Source organism: Symphalangus syndactylus, chromosome 3 (assembly GCF_028878055.3).
Source record: "Symphalangus syndactylus isolate Jambi chromosome 3, NHGRI_mSymSyn1-v2.1_pri, whole genome shotgun sequence".
NCBI lineage: Eukaryota > Metazoa > Chordata > Mammalia > Primates > Hylobatidae > Symphalangus > Symphalangus syndactylus.
Window position 1 is genome coordinate 40,823,778 of NC_072425.2, and position 22,252 is coordinate 40,846,029.

Below are 22,252 nucleotides of genomic sequence, written 5' to 3' on the forward strand. Positions count from 1 at the left end.
AAGCATGCACTGTTTTCATCTTACCAATGGTTTTTTTAAGGGCATCTAATTCTTCTTGTTGCTTGTGATATGAGCTTTGCTGGAGCTTGGTTTGTAATAAATCTGCCTCTTCAGTTTTCATCTCCCACTGTTGTTTTAGTTGGCGATACCTTACAAAAACAGAAACATGTAAGAAATGACTGTCATTTTTCTCGTATTTGAGAAATACATTCAAACTTCAGATTCTTACCTAAATTAAACTCACATACATTATGAACAGTGTAAGATGCTACTGGTTACAGGAATAATTTTGATGGCTTTCAAGTTTCTGAGGCACCAATTAACTCAAATTTAGATCTGATCATTGAAAGTAAACAACTCTCAATGACTAAAATCCGTAATAACTATTTACATTAGAAATATTTAACAGCTAGGTTTCCTTAAAAATAATCCCTCTTGCTAACTAAAAAGAAAAAAAAATCAAACCAACTACTCACCACGAAAAATGATTAATTATAACAATTACATAAAATTTCAAAAATGTAGTTATTAACCTCATTTTCAAATGTTAAAAATAATAATAATGTTCCCTACTTTTAGTGTAAAAAAAAAAAGTTTTGAACTTAGTTGTTTAAAACGCATTTTCTTGAAAACTTTGTAATTCTATCCCAGTTCTGGCTGCTTAGTCATTTCTTTTGAAAAGTATTTAGCTAATTCAGTTGCAGTGAAATTTCAAGTTAATATAAATTCACAAAGTACCTTGTCACTAGAAATTCATGAGGTTTGAGGAAAAAAACACAAAACAAAACTTATAAATACTACCTTGAGTATTCTTGCCTGAAGCTGTACTTGACAGTACTTAAAACAATAATTTTTACTTCAAATTAATTTAAAAATGTGGAGTGTAGAAATATTTGTTTAAAAGATGTTACTTTCCTGATATGGTGTGAAACAATGGCTTTAGCTGATTCTTCCACCATTCTCATTTTTTTCAAAATATATTTTCCTTCCTTGACCTCAGTGTCACAACTAGCAAAGAATTCAATTCTGCAGAATAAATGATCCAATACTACTGAACAAAATTAACAGTTCTAAGCCAAATGTAACTAACTACAAACTCATCACCTTGCTAGAGCTTCCACATATCACAGAAAAATTTTGTTTCACTCTTCTCACAGAAAAAAATTCATTTACTCTACGGTTAATTTATATTCATGAAGGTAAAATGCAGGTCTTTACATGTATGTGATGTTTGAAAGTAAACAGGATAGAACACTTGAGGCCAGGAGTTCGAGAACAACCTGGCCAACATGGTGAAACTCCATCTCTACTAAAAATACAAAAATTAGCCGGGTGTGGTGGCAAGTGCCTGTAATCCCAGCTACTTGGGAGGCTGAGGCAGAGGTTGCAGTGAGCCGAGATCGGGCCACTGCACTCCAGCCTGGACGACAGAGTGAGACTCTGTCTCAAAAAAAAAAAAAAAGAAAAAAGACAAATTCTGATTTAATTTTTATCTTTGAATGGCCATCCTATGAAAATCTTGTCCATATTTAGTGTCCTCAAAAGTCTTGGTGCCATTTTAAGCTTTCATAACTACAGAAATTGAATGCTAAAAACATACCCAAAAATAATCATTTCAACATTTATTTAGATTTTTAAAATTGTATTCAGTATTGCGAATTCTGAATAAAATCTTTTTAAATCAGTCCCTATTTGTCATCTTCAGAGATACCGGAAAAAATTACAATTAAACTTAAAAAAAAAATTTTTTTTTTTGAGACAGGGTCTCACTCTGTCCCCAAGGATAGAGTGCAGTGGCACAATCTCAGCTCACTGCAACCTCGAACTACAGGGCTCCCGCAATCCACCCACCTCAGCCTCCTGAGTAGCTGAGACCACAGGCACATGCCACCACACGTGACTAACTTTTTTGTATTTTTTTACAGAGACAGGGTTTCTCCATGTTGCCCAAGCTAGTCTAGAACTCCTGAGCTCAAGTGATCCACCCGCCTCAGCCTCCCAAAGTGCTGGGATTACAGGTGTGCACCACTAGGCCTGGCCAAACTTTCAAACAATGCACTTTGTTAAGTTTGTAGCTCTTTTAACTCACGAAGCTTTCAATTCAAGTGGGGACTATTCTCCCAGATAACCATAGAGGCAGTTCACTCACTCTTTTGTGTTACAACAATCATGTCCTCGGTGAGGCTTTTCTTGGCCACCCAACATAAAATTTTAACATGTCTTTGCCCTAGATAGTTCCTATCTCCTTTCCTGATTTACTTTTTTCTTCTTAGAACTAGTAACATGTTTTACCAATTTATCTCTCTTTATCGTCCGCTTCTCCAACAAGAAAAAACTAGATGAAGATGGGGTATTTATCTGATCCCCAGCCCCTAGAAGAGTATGTGACACACAGGAGGCACTCAATAAATGTTTACTGACTGACACAAAAAGGTTACATTAGCATGATCCCAATATTGAAAAAATAAAAATATGCATATACCTCTATTATATAAAAATAAAAGTGATGTTGGAAAGTATATATATATCTTATCCATACGTACACAGAAGAAATACTGTAAGGAAACACTAAAATTTTAGTGCTGATGTTCGACATGAACTTGTTTACCTGCTCACTAGGCAACCTAGCAGATCCTTGATATACATAGGACAGCCACAATGCTATTAAACTTACTGTGCGCACCTGATCAATGCTATACTGTATCATATTCATGTCAAATCAAGAAATCAAGTATCCTCTGGTATCAGATGCCAGAGTATCAAAGGGTTTCCCCACCAACCCTAGCCAAGTGCTAATGTATTTCTCAGCAGAGAGAGTGGAATATGTGAATGATTTTTTGTTTTGTTTTGCTTAAATAGATTTTGCTAATTTCTTAACAAAGACATCTCTCTTATGAGAAAAAAACGGATAAATGGTAAGTTATCAACTCACAATTCAATCGAACATTTTAAATAAAACCAAAAACATGAGAAAAGTCAGAAGCTGTATTTCTTGAAATAAAAGTAAATTTTCTATCATTTTCTACTATACAAATCTTTAATAAAGAAAATGTATATACAGTTCTTACTTTTCAGCAGTGTTTTTAAGACCTGCTAATTCCTCCTCTAGAGCCCGCAGCTCATTCTCTTTGATTCTCAGTTCATCCTGAACATCTTTGAGTTCTTGAAACTTGGTTAAAATAGAAGCTGCCTGGGATCGAGCACCTGATAGAGGCAAATTGAAACAGGTCTTCCACATTAAGTTACCAGGTATGTACTACACAATAAAAAGTCTTCTAAGAGAATTATACTCAAATTGATTCAATAGTAAATATTTTAATGAGCTTATGAAGCCATGGAATTCATTCCTTCACCTGAACCTTAGAACACAGAGAACTCATAACAGATCCAAAAGGTTGTAGTAGGTATTATTTATTCAAAATAACCACTGCCTTGTCTACTGGGCCCATCTTCCACCCTCTGCCATTGGACTTGCCTATGTGATTTGCTCTGGCCAATGAAATGGGGAAATGTGTCTCTTCTGAAAGTAAACTTTAGGAGGCAGTACATAATTCACCATTTGCTTTCCGTTTGCCATGGGAAAAATATGTTCAAGACAGAGACTACTTCTCCTTCACACTGAGTCCCAGAATGAGAATAGCACTGGGCAGAAAGGCAACTGATCTGCAGCAGATGTAGCATAAACATGGAATAAATTTGTTGTAAGCTAAGATTTCGGGGCTGACCTAAGTTCTGATACAGCACAGCAAGCAGAATAAACCGATTTCACATTATGCAACTATAACTATCTGGCAGTCACAGACTGAGGTATTATGTTGACAAAGAAACTCTGCAGGTTTGATGGAAGAATGCTAAGGTCAATTAAAAATGCTTTAAAACACTTTGTAATTAAAATACGGGGTTACTTATTTCATATCCTGTAAGTAGAAACTTCAAAAGAATCTGAATCAACAAAATCTAGTTTCTTCTCTTGTAGACATTTAAAAGCACGTAGTCTCTTTTTATCTTCCATTTGCAGATACTAGTCATTTGACTGTGTACTGGAGAACCTGATACCTGGTCATGGAATTCACTGAACTGGCTATGTTTCCATGGCCTAGAACGACATTAAGTCACTTGATACCTCAAGTGGCTTTATGCCGTCTACCGGGTTAAAAACACAAACTATGAAATCAGACTGCTGGGATTCAAATTCTGAGCTCTGCCACTCTGTAGTGCGTTATTTAACCACTCTGTATCTTCATTTCTGCAACTGTATATTAGAGATGATAATAATATGCCTACCTCATCGTTGTTATTAAGAACTAATTCTTATTTAAAGCCCACAGAATAGGGCTTTATAGAATGATAGACATGTTCTATATCTGCACTGTCGAATTATCCATTAACCATTTGTGATTATGGCTCTTGAAATGTGACTAATGAAACCAAGGAAATTACTTTTAACTTAATTAAATGTAAAGAGTCACATATGGCTAGTGGTTACTGTATTAGACAGCATAGTTGTAGAACACTGTCTGGTATATAGTAAATATTATTCAGTGTTTGTTATTCTATTGTCTTGACAAAGATCTGCAAACCCAGTGTGGCAAATACTAGACCAAGAAGAATATGATCACTGTCTAAGAATTCCTTTAAGGCATTAAGGTACCATTTCAAGGGCAGGTTTAATTTTTTGTTTTACTTTTGACAGGAGGTAGGTGGCACTGGCAAACACACAAATGCGAAGTTAACGTGTTTCCTGAAGAAGTGGGTAATTGGGCTAAAAAAAGGCATCTTCCTATTTACCACAAAGAATTGTGAGGACAAAAGGATATAAAACTTACCTCCACTCAATGTTCCATGAGGATCAAACACATCACCTCCGAGAGTTACAGTTCTAGTCATTATCCTCTTATCAAAGGCCACTTTTTTGGCATTATCCATATTGTCACAAACAAATGTTGTTCCAAAGACAAACTCCATTGCTTTCTGAAGTTCTGGTTTATATTCAACCAGGGATAGAGCCACATGAACGTTGTCAGGGCCAACCTGTGGGACAACAACAGATATGCCACAGTACATACTACTTTCCCTTTCAGATATTATTTTATATACCAGTAAGAATTGCTGTAATAGAAACTTAAGTAATACTTACCTAGCATTAAAATTCTTTCTGAACTTTCTAAAAAGCTATGTAAAACTCAAAAGTTTCAGGAAAAAAAATTGCAGGTTTAAATACTGAAAGATCTATTGCTAAGTAAAATATTTATTAATAGCTAGTACAGGGCATTATGGAAGTTTCTATCAATAAGGAGCCATTACCATGTTTCTAAGTGTCCTTCACCAAGGTTGACTGGACACAACTTTAATTATAGTACAGGTTGAGTATCCTTTATCCTAAATGCTTAGAACAGAAGTGTTTGTTTTCAGATTTTGGTATATTTGTATTACAGTGGTTGAACTTTCTAAATCCAAAATGCTCCAATGAGCATTTTTTGGGTGTCATAGTTTTAAATTTTGGAAAATTTCAGTTTTTGGACTTGGAGTGCTTAACCTGTAATTTCCAGATCAACACAACTATATGAAAATGTTGTTTCAATAATCAGGAATTTGGTTTCACAACAAATATTTTTTCATACAAATGAAACATGCTAGAGCAGTCATCTGCCAGTTACAGAAATGAAAACACAATAACTGAGAGTAAAAGTAATTTAAAAAATCCCCAGTCCTCTATTTTGATCACAATGCTTCTTCTCAGCCTTTGTTTATAGAGGCTACCTCTGCCCATCATTTTAGAAAAACTAAGCATCTCTTTTAGAGCTTAGTATCAGCAGTGGCAATTACAGTGAAGGAAGCTCTATGTAACACATGTTCAGTATTGTTCTTTGATGTGGCAGCTACCATCAAATAGGTTTGACTAAAGGATTTGAGGCAAAGTATTTTTGCTGTTACTTGAAATCCCAATCTCCTTCTAATGCTGGGACTTGATGTATGGCTGAATTAACTTCCTGAGCCTTCTTGACTTAATGGTGATTTTTCAAGTACAGAAAGTACCAACCAAAAACATCACCTTTCAATTACTCAGCACTCATCCTCCCTCTCCTGATAGTATACATATCAACACAACTGTATTTTGAAATCATTTCCATTGAAATCTTCTGAATGGAACTAAGGATACAACAACATCCACTTAGTTACAAGTATATTTTTAAGTTTCATAGAAATGTCTTTTCAACTGATGTACGTGGAATGTCTGATCAATAAAAAAACTGGTATTACAGCTGAATGTTATGACTGACTTCATGTTTTTACAGTATTACAAAACTACAATAACTTCTAAATGTATTTCCTTGTACTAATCTATTTTCTTACTAGCAGGCATGTCATTTAGATCAATGTCAGCAGTTGAATGGGATCCTGGTCACCTGCTATGTACCTGCACAGGCTGAATAGCAATCCAGAAGAACTCTAATAAAGAAGCATCACTGCAATACTAATGAAGGCTTTCCATAATGGCTGTGACTGTGGGCAGTTTAAGTATGCCTGACATAAAAAGAAACAAAAACAAAACCCTGAAGAATTTGGGGTACTTACCTAGAAGCTCAATTCTAACCAGGAATCAAGTGTAATTTTCACTATCACCTGACAGTCAGGTGACTTAAGGTTAAAAAGGACATTCTAATACCACAAAGTGAAGCATCAAAGGGAGTTCAAGTCTTCCAACATTTCTACTCTCTTATCATCTAATTGCACAAGCCAACCCAATTTTTTTGTATTTTAATTTTGTGGTTCTGCATATGATTATGTCCCTCAAAATTAATGTCTTCTAACTTAAAAAAAACCACAGATGACGATTAAACATATAAATAAGATAAAACGAGACTTACAAGATTCTGAGCAACTCTCAGAGTTTCTGGTGCAATACATCTGGCTGAAATTTTATTGAGTGGAATTATAGTGTATCGACGTTTCAGTTCCCCTCTTTCTAGTAGCTTTTTACCAGTAACCTACAACACACATTTGAATTTAAAAAACACATGTTAAAGATGACAGAAAATTGAGAGAATGCAAGTTTAGTAGTCTATAATAAATGTTTAGTGCCATTTATCCCAAACAATCAAGTTATAATTACATATGCAATGGAACATCATTTGAACTTCAAAAAGGAGATGCTGCCACTTTGGACAACATGAATAAACCCAGAGGACATGATGCTAAGTGACATAATCAGACAAAGAAAAAAAAAATACTGTATGACCTCACTTGTACACGGAATCTTTAAAAAAAAGCTGAACAAATAAAAAGAGTAGGACAGTGGTTATCAGGGATGAGGAGTGAAAGAAAATGGGTAGAAGTAGGTCATAGGCCAAAGGGTACATATTTGCAGTCGGGTAGGATAAATAAATCTACCTATTCAGAGATGTAATATATAGCATGAGGACTATAATTAACAATACTATATACTGAAAATTTGCTAAGAGTAAATTTTAGGTGCTGTCACACACAAAAAAGGTAACTATGGAAGGTGAATGGCTATGTTAATATGTTTGACTACAATAATCATTTCACTATGTATATGTATCAAAACATCTTGTACGTTTGTTTTTGTCTTTTTTTTTTTTTGAGATACATTCTTGCTCTGTTGCCCAGGCGGGAGTGCAGTGGTGCGATCTCAGCTTACCGCAACCTCCACCTCCCAAGTTCAAGCAATTCTTGTGCCTCAGCCTCCAGAGTCGCTGGGACTCCAGGTGCACACCACCGCGCCTGGCTAACTTTTGTATTTTCAGTAGAGATGGGGTTTTACCATGTTGCTGATAGCTGGTCTCAAGCTCCTGGGCTCAAATGATCTGCCCACCTCAGCCTCCCAAAGTGCTGGGATTACAGGTGTGAGCCACCGTACCCAGGCTTCTTGTACATTTTAAATATATATAATGTAAATTAAAAAAAAAAACAAATTTGACAATGACTATGTAGCATTTACAGGAAAGAGTATGAGCATTCTACAGAAGGATAATAAGTGAGAACTGAAGAAATGTAAATAAATTCAGTGTTACCTTGATGGGAAGACTGACATCAAAAACAGGTCATTTATTCCCAGATTATTTTACAAATTAAATTCAACTTATACAGCAAAGAGATCCCAAAAGTTTAAGATTGGAAATATGCATTTTGAGTTTCTGAGTAAGCATGAGACCTCCTTTGGAATAGTTATCAAAAAGTTACGAACCAAATAGTTTTACCCTATAAATATGTCACCTTAGGGGAGAGCCTTAAAACATCAAAGTATTTAATTCTTTTAGCGGCACACGAGTTTTCAAGCTAACCAAATTTTAAATTTTTTAAAATTAAAATCAACTTACTTCTGTGTCCACAACAACATTGTAGAGTCGTTCTCCAGCCACTAATTCTAAAGCTGTGGTCGCAGAAGTATCTTTCACACTAATCAGAGAAGCCACAAGTCCTTTCACACAATTTCTATTCCAGTTCTTCTCTGGATCCCTGAAATACAAAAGTTGGCAAAAATTAATCTTAAGATAATAAAGTAGAAAAAGTTATACTTTACTCATCAAGAGCACTTTTGGACAACACATTAAAGTGAAATGAAAGCAGAATCAGCACATGGTTTTAACAAACCAAAAATTTTAAAATGTCCCAAATGACTAGCCAGCTGTTGTTTCTAAATCACAATAGATCTTTCAGTATGTTTCAATGTAATAAGAACAACTCTGATGTTCTAATCCCTATAATACATGATTACTGTAAATATTCCATTAAAAAAACCCACACAGCAAAACAAATTATAAGATGTAAACGTGGATATTTAACATTAATGACAGAATAACTTTGAAGACATTTTGAACTGCGATTAAATTTCCCTCATTTTTAAGATTACTAGCATCATTAGCCATTAAATTTCACAAGAATTTCCCTGCCAACATTTAAAACATTTCAACAAATGTTTAAAGGAAAAATACCAATGAAAGAAAAGCAGTTTACAACAAGCTTCATACAAAAATCTTGGTGTCGACAAAATTTTCAGACTGCTTCCAGCGTAAATAAAAATGTCTTGATTACTACTATGTTAAAATTCAAGGCTTAAGTCTCTTACTTGTATGCAAATCGAAGATTGGGAAATCTGGCTAATAGGGCTTCATATGTTTCTTTCAATCTACCAATATCACGAGACAGCTGCCTGCGCTTTTCCAAAAGGCTTTCCTCTTTATTTTCTGCAGGATAAATCATAATAAATTAAAACCAAGTTTTAAAAGCTCAGTCTACTGTTTTAAGGAAAATATTAGTAACCACTATTTCCAAAGCATGCAAAAAATACAAACTTCTATAAGTATTAAAAAAGCGTGCTGAACCTTCCTATTTCTATCCATTGCCAAACAGACGTTATTTCCATCGGCAAATAACACAATTTTCATTCCAAAAAATAACATACAAACTGAATGCCTACTAATGTAGAAATACACAAATGACTTTTTGAGCTTTCAAATGATTGAAGCAGGAAATTCTCAATACTGAGTTCTCAAAAATTCAAGAGTTGTTTTATAATTAGGTACTTTTTGACTATATTTACACACACTTCTTATACTAATGCTTGTTAATAGGCTAAGAAATGTTTCCTACTTGTTTGCATTCTTTATTTAAATTAGCTTTTTATCAAAAATCACTACCTCCTCATGATCTGATTATCATGTTTTTAAAGGCAAACCTTCATAATTTAGCTTTTTCATTTCAGCTTCAAGTTTTTCTTTAAGTCTTTTTACAGCTTCTAAAGCTTCTTGATCCTTCCTGTAGCCACTATCCATCTTCTTAACTTCAGCTTGTTTATTCTTTAATTCCTGTTGAGCATGCTTCAACTTCATCTGAGCCTGCGGCAGAAAAATGTGACAGACCATAGGATGTATGAGGCAGACAGTGCTAGTAATTAAATGGCCGAAGATTCAGACTGGTTTTACTAAGAGACCTTAACCTTAAAAATTTAATTGTTTGGTCTCTTGGATTAGCATTTCAACAAATTAGTCATTTCTCAGTATTTTCTCCTCAAAAAACTACTCAACGTATAAACTAATATATGATTAACATGTTGTTAAAGAATTTGAAATTTAAGTCCATATTTTTAATAAAATATGACATATTAAAATTGAAGGATTATATTGAATGTCAGTAGCTGGTAATTAAAAACAGAAAGCTAGAAATCACAACTCTCATTCCTTTCCTTTCCACTTAGTTGTTCATATTTGTATGTGTATATATTTGTGAGTGCTGTCTAGTAACAGTAAAGAAACTGAATTGAGCAGTAAGATACAAGATTATACAGGAAAAGAAGCTAAACTGACAGAGAAACTTAAATGCTGAGTCTGATAATTAAATGCTAGAACTATTTAAATTACATGTGTCAGGCCTTCAAGAATTTATACACTTGAACACTGCTTCTTAAAACTATGAACTAGTATTCTAAAACCTAGATGGTGTTTTAGATGGGGGTATCCTCTAAAACTGTATAATGATATATTTTTCCCAGTTCCCTTATAAAATAATAGACAGAGTACTTTAAAGCTTTTCTACTATTGAAGAGTTCTTATAAATTTGTGACTATCAATCATCTCTGTCGTGCCTGAATGAAAAAGTTGCAAATATATAAAGAGAAAAACCTGAGGATTAACGCATAAGCACACACATTTGTGTACATGTTTTAAAATCTGTGTCTTCCATTAAAAACAAAACTGATGTGCCTGTGTACATGTATTTTTTCTGCTAGCAAAATTCTTGTGTTCATAGGACTTTAAGTTGCACTACTATGTAAAATCTGAGAAACATTATAATAGACTGACAAGATTTTTAAGATTATGAAATCAGAGTAGGGAGAGCAAAGACTAGAATGTGAGGTAGAGACACTTCCTAAAAAAATGTAAAGTTTGAGAAACAAGGTTTTAAGAACTAGGTATGATTGATAGGCAAAGCAATGGGGAAGACAATCCTGTTTTCCTGTTAAAGCTTAAGACTTCAACATTATGATATCAACAAAAAATAAAAATAGCCAAAAAAAGACAAGAATAAATGGATTAATCTCAAAAATTCCACACAATGCTGCAAACAGAACAAAGCATTTATTGCACTTACATACTGAATTAAGGTAATTTATGTAGTACAGCATGTTAACAAATTAACATCGCCAATATTTAGCAATCAACATATTTGAATTCCGCTGCATTAGGCATTAGAGTTGCAGAATAAAGTAAACAAACAAGTTCCTTGAGCCTGATTATTTTCAACACTATGTAACAATTGCCAAAGCATAACGTGAAAAGAAACTTCTTGGAAAAAAAAGCAATCACATAGTGCTTAATGTCTGTATTTACCTGTTTGGCTTCTGTCTGAGCTTTACTTATATCATTTTTACAGGCCATCATTTGACCAGCAAGAGTTGCTTCTGCTCCATCTTCATTACTGGACAGGCCAGCGGAAACAGCATTGAAGTGCTGCTGTGCAGCCGCCAGAGCTTCAGCATCTTTATTACTTGCTTCTTGAAGGGCATGCAGTCCACCTGTTATCTTTTTAACCTCTTTTTCCTTTGCTGCTAAAGTTTTAGAGTCCTTTAGGAAGAGTTTCAAATGGAAAAATATTATATTTCAGGAAAAACACCCACTTTCTTATACGCATATACCCTTATGTAATCAAATTCCATAGTAATTTGGAGTGAGCATAATAAAATAATTTAACCATCCTAACTTTATAAATACCGAATTATCATTTTGAAATTCACTCTCAGTTTTTAGAATAAATATAACTCTTATACTACTGGTTCATTCCATGTCATAAATTAAATCCATGAGACATTGGGCTAAATAATAATTGCAGATTTAAACAAATCACTTGAAGGGACTAAAAATGAATTTCTAAAGCTGTAAAACTGAAATAACAGACATCCTACACTAAGCTTAAAAGTAGAGATTTTAGAATTGAGAGCATGTATATGAAAATATTTTATAAACTGTCAAGAGCCATAAAATTTGAGCATCGAATAGTTTTAGAAAAAGTATTACTATTATGTAACACCTTTTAAGTAATATTACCAGATATCTGACACTATGCAAGATACCAGCCCTGAAAAAAGAAAATCTAGCAATCTTATTTACAATTAAAGTGGCAACAAATTTTGGCCCACTTGATTAGTTCATGATTCATCAAATATTTATTAAGTGCTTACTATCTAGTAGGCCCTGTTCTAAGACATTAAAGACACAGACTAAGTCACTGTTCTAAGGGAGCCTGTATTCAAGGTTAGATGACATAGTAATCAAACAAAACAAGGTTGGGGAATAGAGTGATAGGAACTATTACTTCAAGAATAATAAGAGAAGGCCTTTGAAATGCCATTTGAACAGAAGACTGGATGAAGTGAGAGGAGTGACTGCACAAATACTTGCGGGGCAGTATACTTGAAAGCCCTGAGGAACATGTTTGAATGTTTGAGGAACTGGACTAGGAGCACAGTGAGTAAATGGCTAAGGAGCCAAGAGTCACATCATGAAGCACCTTGCAGGCCATGGTAAAGACTTAGATTCAATTATATAGTTGATCCTTAAACAACATGGGAGTTGGAGTACAGACCCACCCTACAGTCAAAAATCACGTATACTTTTGATTCCCCCAAAAACTTTACTACTAATAGCCTACTGTTAACCAAAGCCTTACCAATAACACAATTAACTCATATTTTGTATGTTACATTATATACTGTATTCTTGCAATAAAGCTAGAAAAAAGAAAATGTTAAAAGCATAAGAGAAAATACATTTACAGTACTGTAGTGTATTGACGCGATAAGTTTATATCATCTGTTTACAAGATAAATCATCTGTCTGGAAAGGCAGGCAACCACAGCTGCAGACCTCAACCTATGGTACATTATCAAGCACTCAACTATTTTTTGTAGCATCCTGACTTCTCTGCTTTTTGGGAGCATTTTCAGTATCACTAGTGGCACTTCATATGGATCTCATGTTATTCGGGTTTATGGTACTGCACTAAACATGATGAAAAATACACGAGAACCACAAGAGATCACTTTCTACTGAGCTCTGCAACTTACTGGAAACGTGAACTACTAAGAAGTAAATGATTAATGTCACACTGAGTTTACTTGAGTTCACCACAATAGCAAAAGGAGATGGCTACAAAATTACTACAATAGTGTAGGATGTTCTATAGTTTTATGCAGTTATCATTTAATATTGCATCTTTACATTTGTTTAGATTTCTCTCAACTATGAATAATGCCAAGTATGGTGTTTATGTTTTGATAAATTTTAACTTTTTACAATAGATTTTTGTATATTTTATGGTAGTAAATGATAAAATAGACTAGTACCTAAATATATTTTGTGCATTTATGACAACTTAACTTTTTCTTAATTTTTTTGATATTTCTAGGCAATATGGTATTTGTCTGCAAGTTTTTTCAAATTGTTGCAAACCTCCAAATAATTTTCCAATATATTTATTGAGAAAAATCTGCTAATAAGTTGATCCATGCAGTTTAAAACCATGTTGTTTCAGTGTCATACAGCATACATGTAATTTGGAAACCACTGAAGGATTTTAAGCACAGAAGTGATGTGATTCAAATTATATTTTAGCTTCTGTAAAGAAGAGACTATAGAGTGGCAACAGGAAAAAAGTAGTGCAACTAGTAAGAACATTATTGCAGTAGCCCTCATGAGAGGTGATGGCTTGAACGAGGTTGGCAGTAATGGAGGTAACAAAAAGTGGCTGTATTCTGAATACACTTTTAAAGTTAATAGAATTTGTTGATAGACTGGATCTAGATATTTAAAGAATGGCGAGAATCCAGAGGACTCTAAGATTTCTGGCCTCAACAATTAGGTAAATAGTGGTACCATTTACTGACATGAGGAAAATTCAGTAACTCAGGTGGGTTTGGGTAGTTGAGGGAAATTCCTAAATTCTATTCTGGATATGTTAAGTTTTACACTTTTTAAAACTCATCCAGATAAAAATGTTAATTAAGTAAGCTGGACAAAGAAATCTAGAGTTTGTTGGACGGACAGTCATCTGGGTGTCCTTAGACTAACCGTGTTCTCCCTTTCTCAGTTGTAGAATAGCTGTAGAATGTGCTAGAAAATGCAACATTCTGATAGAGGGGATGGCCTGAATAATCCATACTCTATTTCAGTTCCCTCCTAGAAATATGCATATCCTTTCACGCTTTAGCTCAGCAACTCACGTAAACCAGGGGATCATGTGCTGACCACCCCCATTTCTCTATTTCTGGGGTATAAACCCAGGGCAAGCTGCTTTCTGGGGTCCCTCAACTGTATGGGGAACATACAGATGAAACTCCATGCAACACTTGTGGGAATGGCCCACCATGAAACCTAGGATTTTACTATTACTACCTATCTGTAGGAAATAAATTTGCTTCATAAAACTTGTGCTGTATGGGTGAGTTCTATTAACACTGACAAGTTGGTAACTAGTGCATACTGAACTTGTTTCACACCATCAGTGCAGTTAGCAGGGTCTGCTCTGACAGAATCATGATCTCCTGGTTGTTGGACACATGTAATTGCTCATTCCCAGTGCCAGAGAGCTCGGGAAGTGGGTAGTCAGATGGATCCCAAGAGGGAACAGGAAAGAGGTTCTCAGACAGTCCCTGAGGCATCTGAGAGAACCAACACATACGATGCAGGCCTTCATAGAAATGGAAGCTCACTATCTACAGGACGAGTATACGGAAAGGCCAGGAAAGGATTATGCAGCCTGGCTGAAGTGTTTGTTTGATAAAGGGACTCTGTGGATCCAAATGGCTAAATGGCATAGTTAAGAGTGGGACCGAGGTCTCCAGGTCCCCACCAGAGATGGCCCTACACTCCTGTCAAGATGAGAAAAAGAAATGAAATTAGGCTTTTCTGGAGTTCTTGGATACTGGAGCCCAGAGGACATATTTCCAGTTTTCCTAGGGAAAAGTTAAACTGATGACCATGGGAGGGTTTCAGGTGAATGTAATGACTCACTATGCTTATCTGCTGTGAGTAGGATACTTTGTGTCACTTTGGGTGCTGGTGACCACAGTTCCCACCACTGAGTATGGATAATGATAGTTTGGTTGCCTGTGGTGTAGAACATCACCACCACCTGAGGAGGTATGCCCCTGGCAGCTAAGAATTTCAGCTATACCAGTGGGGCATATCCACCCTGGCCTGCCACCTAAGACCTCTTAAGTTACTCAAGACTTACCCAAAACCTCTTAAGTTACTCAACGAAAGCAGTACTGCATACCAAGTGGAGAATAAGACACTACTTTCTTAATTCAAAACCCACTACAGATAAAAATGTCACAATGCACTGGCCTAGTCTGGCTAGTCAGAAAGGCCTTTGGGGCATGAAGACTAATGGATGGTCAAAGGCTGAATGTCAAAGTCACTTGGACAGAAAGCCAAGGAAGTATCCCAGATATAGTCAAACAAAAATTGTTGGTGCTGGTGGCACTTACTAATAAAAAAGAAGCCCCACAGCTGGTAGGTCTCTTGGGTACTAAACACAGCGTACAACCCATGTGGGTGTTTTTTTGGCCCCCTTTAATCCAGGTGACGAACAAAGCTCGCAGCTTTGAACAGGGGACTTTGCAGTAGCAGGCCTTAGAAAACAATTTAAAGTGGTGGCCTTGGTGCTGCTTTTAAAACATTTATAGTCTGCTAGCCTGATGCAATGACAGGTGTCTACAACCTCCATGCATGCCGACTGCTGTCTATGGCAACAGAAACTTGTCACTGGGGAGACCTAGCCTCTTCTAAGTTGAACTTTAAGTTCCTTGAGGCAGCCACCCGATACAACTCTTGGAATGTAACTTCTTGCTTGCTATTGTGCACTGGTGGAGACTGTGTGCTTAAGGCCAGAGCACTACATGCGACTCCACGACTTAAACTGCCCACTCTTACCTGGGTGCTTACAAACCCTATCAATGAATTGGGGCAGGCTCAAAAGAGCTTGATTATCAAACAGAAATGGTACATTTAAAATCAAGCCCAGTTGGAACCCCAAGGGACCAGCAGGCTTCATGAAAAAAATAGCTAGCTTATTAGAAGGGTCCAAACAACCCACAGGGGATGCTCTGGCTTCTCCTCTGGCTCCCCGGGTCCTAAGATTCTGAGATGTGCCTACTAATGGTATGGCGTGGTTTACTGAAAGTTCCATCAAACAAAACAGGAGGGATCCTCTTGACTGTAGCCACCATCAGGCCAGTAAGTGGTCATCTTTTGACTGAGGCTGAACATGGACATTACGCTCAGTGGGTCAAACTACATGCAGTGGTGATGTCCATTTGGGCCACCCCATCACCATATCTTGCTACCTTTCACCAACTCATAGGCTATTGCCAGCAGCATAGTCATCTGGTCAGGAGAAGGGCAACTTAGTGACCGGACTGCTAAAATAAATCCCCTATGTGGACCAGGCGCGGTGGCTCATGCCTGTAATCCCAGTACTTTGGGAGGCCAAGGCAGGTGGATCACCTGAGGTTGGGAGTTCGAGACCAGACTGACAAACGTGGAGGAACCCCATCACTACTAAAAATACAAAATTAGCCAGGCATGGTGGCGCATGCCTGTAATCCCAGCTACTTGGGAGGCTGAGGCAGGAGAATCGTTTCAGCCCGGGGGGTGGAGTGCAAGTTGTAGTGAGCCGAGATTGCGCCATTGCACTCCAGCCTGGGCAACGAGAGCGAAACTCTGTCTCAAAAAAATAAATTAAATAAAATAAATAAAAATCCCCTGTGTGGAAACAAGGACTTGATGCCTGAAAGGGACAAATATATGTCACTCATGTGGACCCTGATGCTACCCTTGAAAGAAATATGTCATTTTTTTGACACTTCATCATATTTCACTCTGACCAAGGAACATCCTTCACTGCCCAAGCAACACGATAATGGGCAGTCTCTTGTGGAATATAGTGGACTTTCCATGCACCCTGTTATTCACAGGCCAATGGAGCCACTGAACAATGAAACAGCCTACTCATAAAGTAACTGAAGGATATCAAGACGGCCTGTTAGTGAGGTGGTACCAACATCCGACTAGGGCAGTCAAATCAAGCCAAAAAAACTCTTTCTTCTGTATTACCCTCCAGTTAGCTCCCTATTTATCCTTCTTTCAGAAAACTTCTCAAAAAGTTATCTATATTCACTTTTCTTTTTTCTGCCTTCATTCTGTGAGAGTATGAACACAATCTAATCAGGTACTCATGGCCACTTCTCCTTGAAACATCTTTTTTACCTGGACTCCAGGACAATTTACTGGCCTAATTTTCCTCACACTACTCAATCTCTTTTGAATGTTGAACTATCCCAACATTCAAATGTTGAAAGTATCCCAGGGCTCCAACCTTCTTATATAAACTTACAGCCTTGATCATTTTATCTAGTCTCATGGATTTAAATAACACCTATACATTGATGATCCCTCCAAATCTGTATTTTTGCCTGGATTCAATATTCATATATTTAAGTACCTAATCAACATCACTACTCAAGATGTCTAACAGGCTCCTCAAGCCTATTACATTCATACTGTATTTCTTAAGCTTATCGAACCTGTTCTTCCTATTCTCCACTTACTTCAATGGCTACCCAACTTAAAATCCCAAATTGTATCCTTTTTCCCCTACACTCCTAATCCCCTTCCCTGCTTTACTTTTTTTCCACATCAGTTATTGATCTATAACATGTTACATGTTTTATTTATTTTATTATCATTTCCCCCAGTGGAATGAAGGTCCACAAGGCAAGGACTTTTGACCATTTGGTCCAGTTATAACTCCAGCCCAAACAACTGTACTTAGCTTATAGAAGACACTCACTAAATATTCATGGAATAGATAAATGTACACTAGTGAGACTATATACTTGTCTACAAGTGGCACTAGTGGCACATTAAGCTCACTTACCTCAACCATATTTTTTTCCAGCTCTTTTCGTTTGCTTTCCTCACATGCCAGATTTTTCTTCTTGAGATCAAATGCGCTTTGAGATTTAGTATTAACTCGCTGAGCCTCTGCAAGAGCATCTTCTAAAGATCGAAGGATACCTCCAATTTCCTATAATAAAATGCAGTCAATTCAATCACTTATGTAAAATTTGTTCATGTTGTCATTTTATTGTATGAGTTCTGTATCAAATAAACACTTTTTTATAAGTTATTTCATTATCTTACTATAAGATTAACAAATCAATACGGAAGACAATGCCCAGTGAATACTAAACAGTTACTATATATAATTTAGTACGTTTTTCACAGAGTATATTATCGATTCCAATACATATGTTCAGACCTTATCTTTTCTTTTTTCCAATTCTTCTATTTCATGATTAAGTGCTTTTATTTTTTTATCATTCTCAGACAATTCTTCCTGAAGCTTTATAACTTTATCTTGCATTTCTTTTAATTCCTCAGCTGAGCGTACTTTGGTATCTTCAGCCAGCAAAAACTGATAAGCAATATATAAACGACTCAAATGTTCTATTTCTCTCATTACTTTTTGGTACTCCAAGTAGGAAGATCTTTCCTGAAAGGGAAGTCACAAAAAAAGAATAACTCAACAAAGAAAATTCAATTATGCAAGATGAAACAAATTTCTCATTACATAATAGATTTTGTCCTGTATTAAACAATTATAGCATTTTAAATTGTAGGAAACTTAACATAACATTAGAAGTCAGGACTTTTAGATAGCATTATACCATCTCTAGTAATCTTATTTGGCTATTTCTTCTAACATATACTTGGGTAGTTGAGCTTAACAAAGAAATATGGACATAAGGTTCATAAGCTAGTGTTAGACAACTTATACACCCACCAATGATACACTATTAAACAGATTCTGTAGTAGTATTATCAAGATGCCTACTCTAATATAGTTTGAAGCACTACTACAAGCACTTGCTCACATCATTACTAAACATGACTCCCGTAAGGACCTACTGGGACCAGACAAAGTAATAACTAAAATCCTTAATTTATACGTAAAAAACAAATTCAGAATGATTAAATGATCTGTCCATGTTGTTAGATTTAGAAAGAAATTGTGGCAAAATGAAGTCTAGGACCTAAGTTTCAATTCCTGATCTAGTGTTTTCTACTACATCATACATACAAAAAGGGTACCTTCAAGATTACAGTTTTTCCAGTAAAATTTATACTACTATATGGATTCACAAGACAGCTGAGTAGTACCAAATTTCAATGAGCATTTAACAAATTCCTAAAAGGATATCTTTAAAAAGGTCATTTGGCTGGGCACAGTGGCTCACTCTTATAATCCCAGCACTTTGCAAGGCCGAGGCAGGTGGATCACTTGAGCCCAGAAGTTCAAGACCAGCCTGAGAAACAATGAGAAACCCTGTCTCTACCAAAAAATAAACTAGCAGGGTGTGGTGGCATGCACCTGTAGTCCCAGCTACTCAGAAGGCTAAGGTGGGAGGATCCCTTGAGACCGAGAGGTGGAGGCTGCAGTGAGCTGTGATCACACCACTGCACTCCAGCCTGGGCGACAGTGAGACTTGTCTCAAGAAAAAGAAAACATAGCTCATAAATGCATTCTTTCATGACATACTGTGCCATGTCTTTTGATGTCAGGAGCTGCAAAGATTATAGAGAAAATCCAGTCCTTTGTTTCAATACCTTTTGCTTACAAAATACCTTGACAGCAATAATTACAGTGATAGCCCCTCTTATCCTGGAAATTGTTCACTCTACCAATGAGGGTGTCTAAGAGTGCGTTATCTTTAACAAATGTTGTTCCAGTCAATCCTAACTAGGCAAATCCAGACTTGCTTAGCTTAAATAAAGTATTAAAATTCGGCATACCATTTTCTGAAACTATAAAAATTACTCTCCAATATCCTATGACTTAGTAGATAAGTACATATCCTCTGCAAGCAGAACGCTGAGTTATGGAGTGCCAACTCTAATTCCTTATCTCATCGCAGGAAAAAAAACCCCAAGAAATAGTATGACTATTTGCATGATTTTGCATACATCGTTGACTTTGAAAGACATTCTAATAGATTATCCTCATATATACAGAATATACCTCTTTTAACTTTTGAATGGTTGGAGTAATCTCTTCTTCAAGTATCTGGAAAATAAAGAAAAATCAGTATTTTCGCATGTAAAGTACCATTAAAATTTATCTGAAAGAGAAGTAGCATGGATGACTATGGAAAACTGAACCAAGGAAAAAAATTTTTCCCTCTTTACAGCAAAAACTCTACATGCAAAATTACATTCTTCTCCAGAAATATTTTACATGAATTAAATTACCGTCTTAATTTCTTTCAGCTTAGCCTCCTTTTTTTCTATAGTTTTCTGTGCAGCTATTTTTTTGTATTCATACATCCTGGTTCCAGCTGCTTCTTCTATCATGGATAAAATCTGGAATGACAATTTTATTAATGTTTAGTATCTAAGACAATGTGTCCAACTGGAATTTACATTAAATATATCATTTTTGCCTTGACCTCACTAAACATCTTACCAAAATTTGGCCCAAATGAACCATATAAGTTAAATACAGTAATTTCACACAATCTTTTCCTGTAGGCTTTTTCTGTAGGAATGAATTCTCACACGAAACACCAGCTGAGCAAGACTCCTTTATACAATCAAAATCAATTTTAATATTTGGGCATAGTGCCAAATATTACACAAATATACAACTGTCTTTACTAATCATTCCTAAATAATGTTTCCAAAAATTTTAATAGAATATTTAAAAATTGTCTGAAAGATTAAAGTAGTATCTATACCAATTATTTTTAATGTCCATAAATAGTACTCTTACCTCTGGAGGTTTCATATTCAATACTTTTGTAATTCGGCCCTGAAAATAAAATGGCAAACTTACTAAGATAACAAATTACAGAAAATGTTTATCTGTACTGCCATTCATGTTTATCTAGACTGAAGCTGCTGTATCTCAATATACCAATCTTTGGGGGGTCTTTCCTCTATAATTCTTTTATGATTCTAGAATTTTGGAACTTTGCTATTCACTTTCTTACTTACCAGTGATACAAATTATGGAAGTTATGAAATGATGGAAATGAAATAATTCATTAAATGATACAAAGTTAACAAGGATCATGTTTCTGAGACAGTTAACATTAAGTAGAAATATTCAATTTTAAAACAGGTAAATAGAAAAAGAAATTTCAGCATAATTAAAAAACTTTTAACATTTCTTTGAATGATAACCCTCCAAGATAATTTCACAAAACAGATGACATACTTCTAGGCCTCAAACAAAATAAAATATTTTACATCAATGCCAGAAAACCATTAAATTTATTCATTACCAAAAATAAATAAAGCAAAACACCGGCACACCCAGGTCTCAGAGAATTGTATTACTACAATGTAGATTCACTTAAAGTTTCAACTTTGAAGGTGTGTAGTGGAAATATTTTTATTCTGGTCCCACTGAGATGCTCCCATTGACTTTACTATAATTCTCTCAAAGGATAGCTGGATGGGTCAAACGAAACAACATAAACATAAGATAAAATCAGCCTTTACTCCTCATTTGTGTGAGTCTCTAAATAAGAAAATTATTCAAACTTTTATACTTGAAATATTAAGATGCATTAATCCAGTAATTTAAAAGGATATATTATGGATTTTTTTTTTTTTTTACCGTTAACATGTATTGTTCTTTTAGTGACAAAATAAAAAGTCAACAAAAATTACTTCTAAACATTCTAGAGGAGTCAAAGGTCTATAATGCAGTAGAATACATCAGTGCAAGTAACTAAACCACATTTCTAAACAGATGGCCGGACACAGCACAACAGTAAATAAAAAGTATAAAATCCAAAACATAAAGTACTTCTATTTTAATTGCTTAAAAGTAAAAAATGTCAAAACTATTACGAAAGTGATATAAAGACCTCAAACGAAATACCTGCATGATGAGAAAGTGAGGGTTGTTAACATTAAGGCCAACAGAACAGAAGAGATCCTGTACTCTGGTGTTGTTGGCATTGACTCCATTGATTAAATATTTATTTCTACCACCAATAACCACCTATAAAAGACAGCAATTTTTAAAATATTAATGTACATGCACACCTTGTGCTAGGATAAATTACTAAGTATATTAGCTTACGTTTATTTGTTCTGTCCGACTAGCAGTAAACAAAACCAATTCTGCATAAATAGTGGAACAAGTATGACATGGTCAA

General features: G+C 35.5%; 1 protein-coding gene across 28 annotated transcripts in view; it reads right to left on the reverse strand.

Annotated features, from left to right (window-relative positions):
- SMC2 (structural maintenance of chromosomes 2) overlaps nucleotides 1-22,252 on the reverse strand; it is a 436,171-nt gene that overhangs the window by 16,723 nt on the left and 397,196 nt on the right. For all 28 annotated transcript variants that reach the window (XM_055271618.2, XM_063636841.1, XM_055271611.2 and 25 more), the window contains 14 exons: nucleotides 21,973-22,095; nucleotides 20,854-20,892; nucleotides 20,334-20,444; nucleotides 20,104-20,148; nucleotides 18,343-18,576; nucleotides 17,959-18,108; nucleotides 11,352-11,585; nucleotides 9,701-9,860; nucleotides 9,092-9,209; nucleotides 8,343-8,481; nucleotides 6,870-6,989; nucleotides 4,827-5,031; nucleotides 3,069-3,204; nucleotides 25-149 (listed from right to left, as the gene is read on the reverse strand). In XM_055271618.2, coding sequence (XP_055127593.1) covers nucleotides 25-149; nucleotides 3,069-3,204; nucleotides 4,827-5,031; nucleotides 6,870-6,989; nucleotides 8,343-8,481; nucleotides 9,092-9,209; nucleotides 9,701-9,860; nucleotides 11,352-11,585; nucleotides 17,959-18,108; nucleotides 18,343-18,576; nucleotides 20,104-20,148; nucleotides 20,334-20,444; nucleotides 20,854-20,892; nucleotides 21,973-22,095 — 1,939 coding nt within the window. The remainder of the gene's footprint in view (nucleotides 1-24; nucleotides 150-3,068; nucleotides 3,205-4,826; nucleotides 5,032-6,869; nucleotides 6,990-8,342; nucleotides 8,482-9,091; nucleotides 9,210-9,700; nucleotides 9,861-11,351; nucleotides 11,586-17,958; nucleotides 18,109-18,342; nucleotides 18,577-20,103; nucleotides 20,149-20,333; nucleotides 20,445-20,853; nucleotides 20,893-21,972; nucleotides 22,096-22,252) is intronic.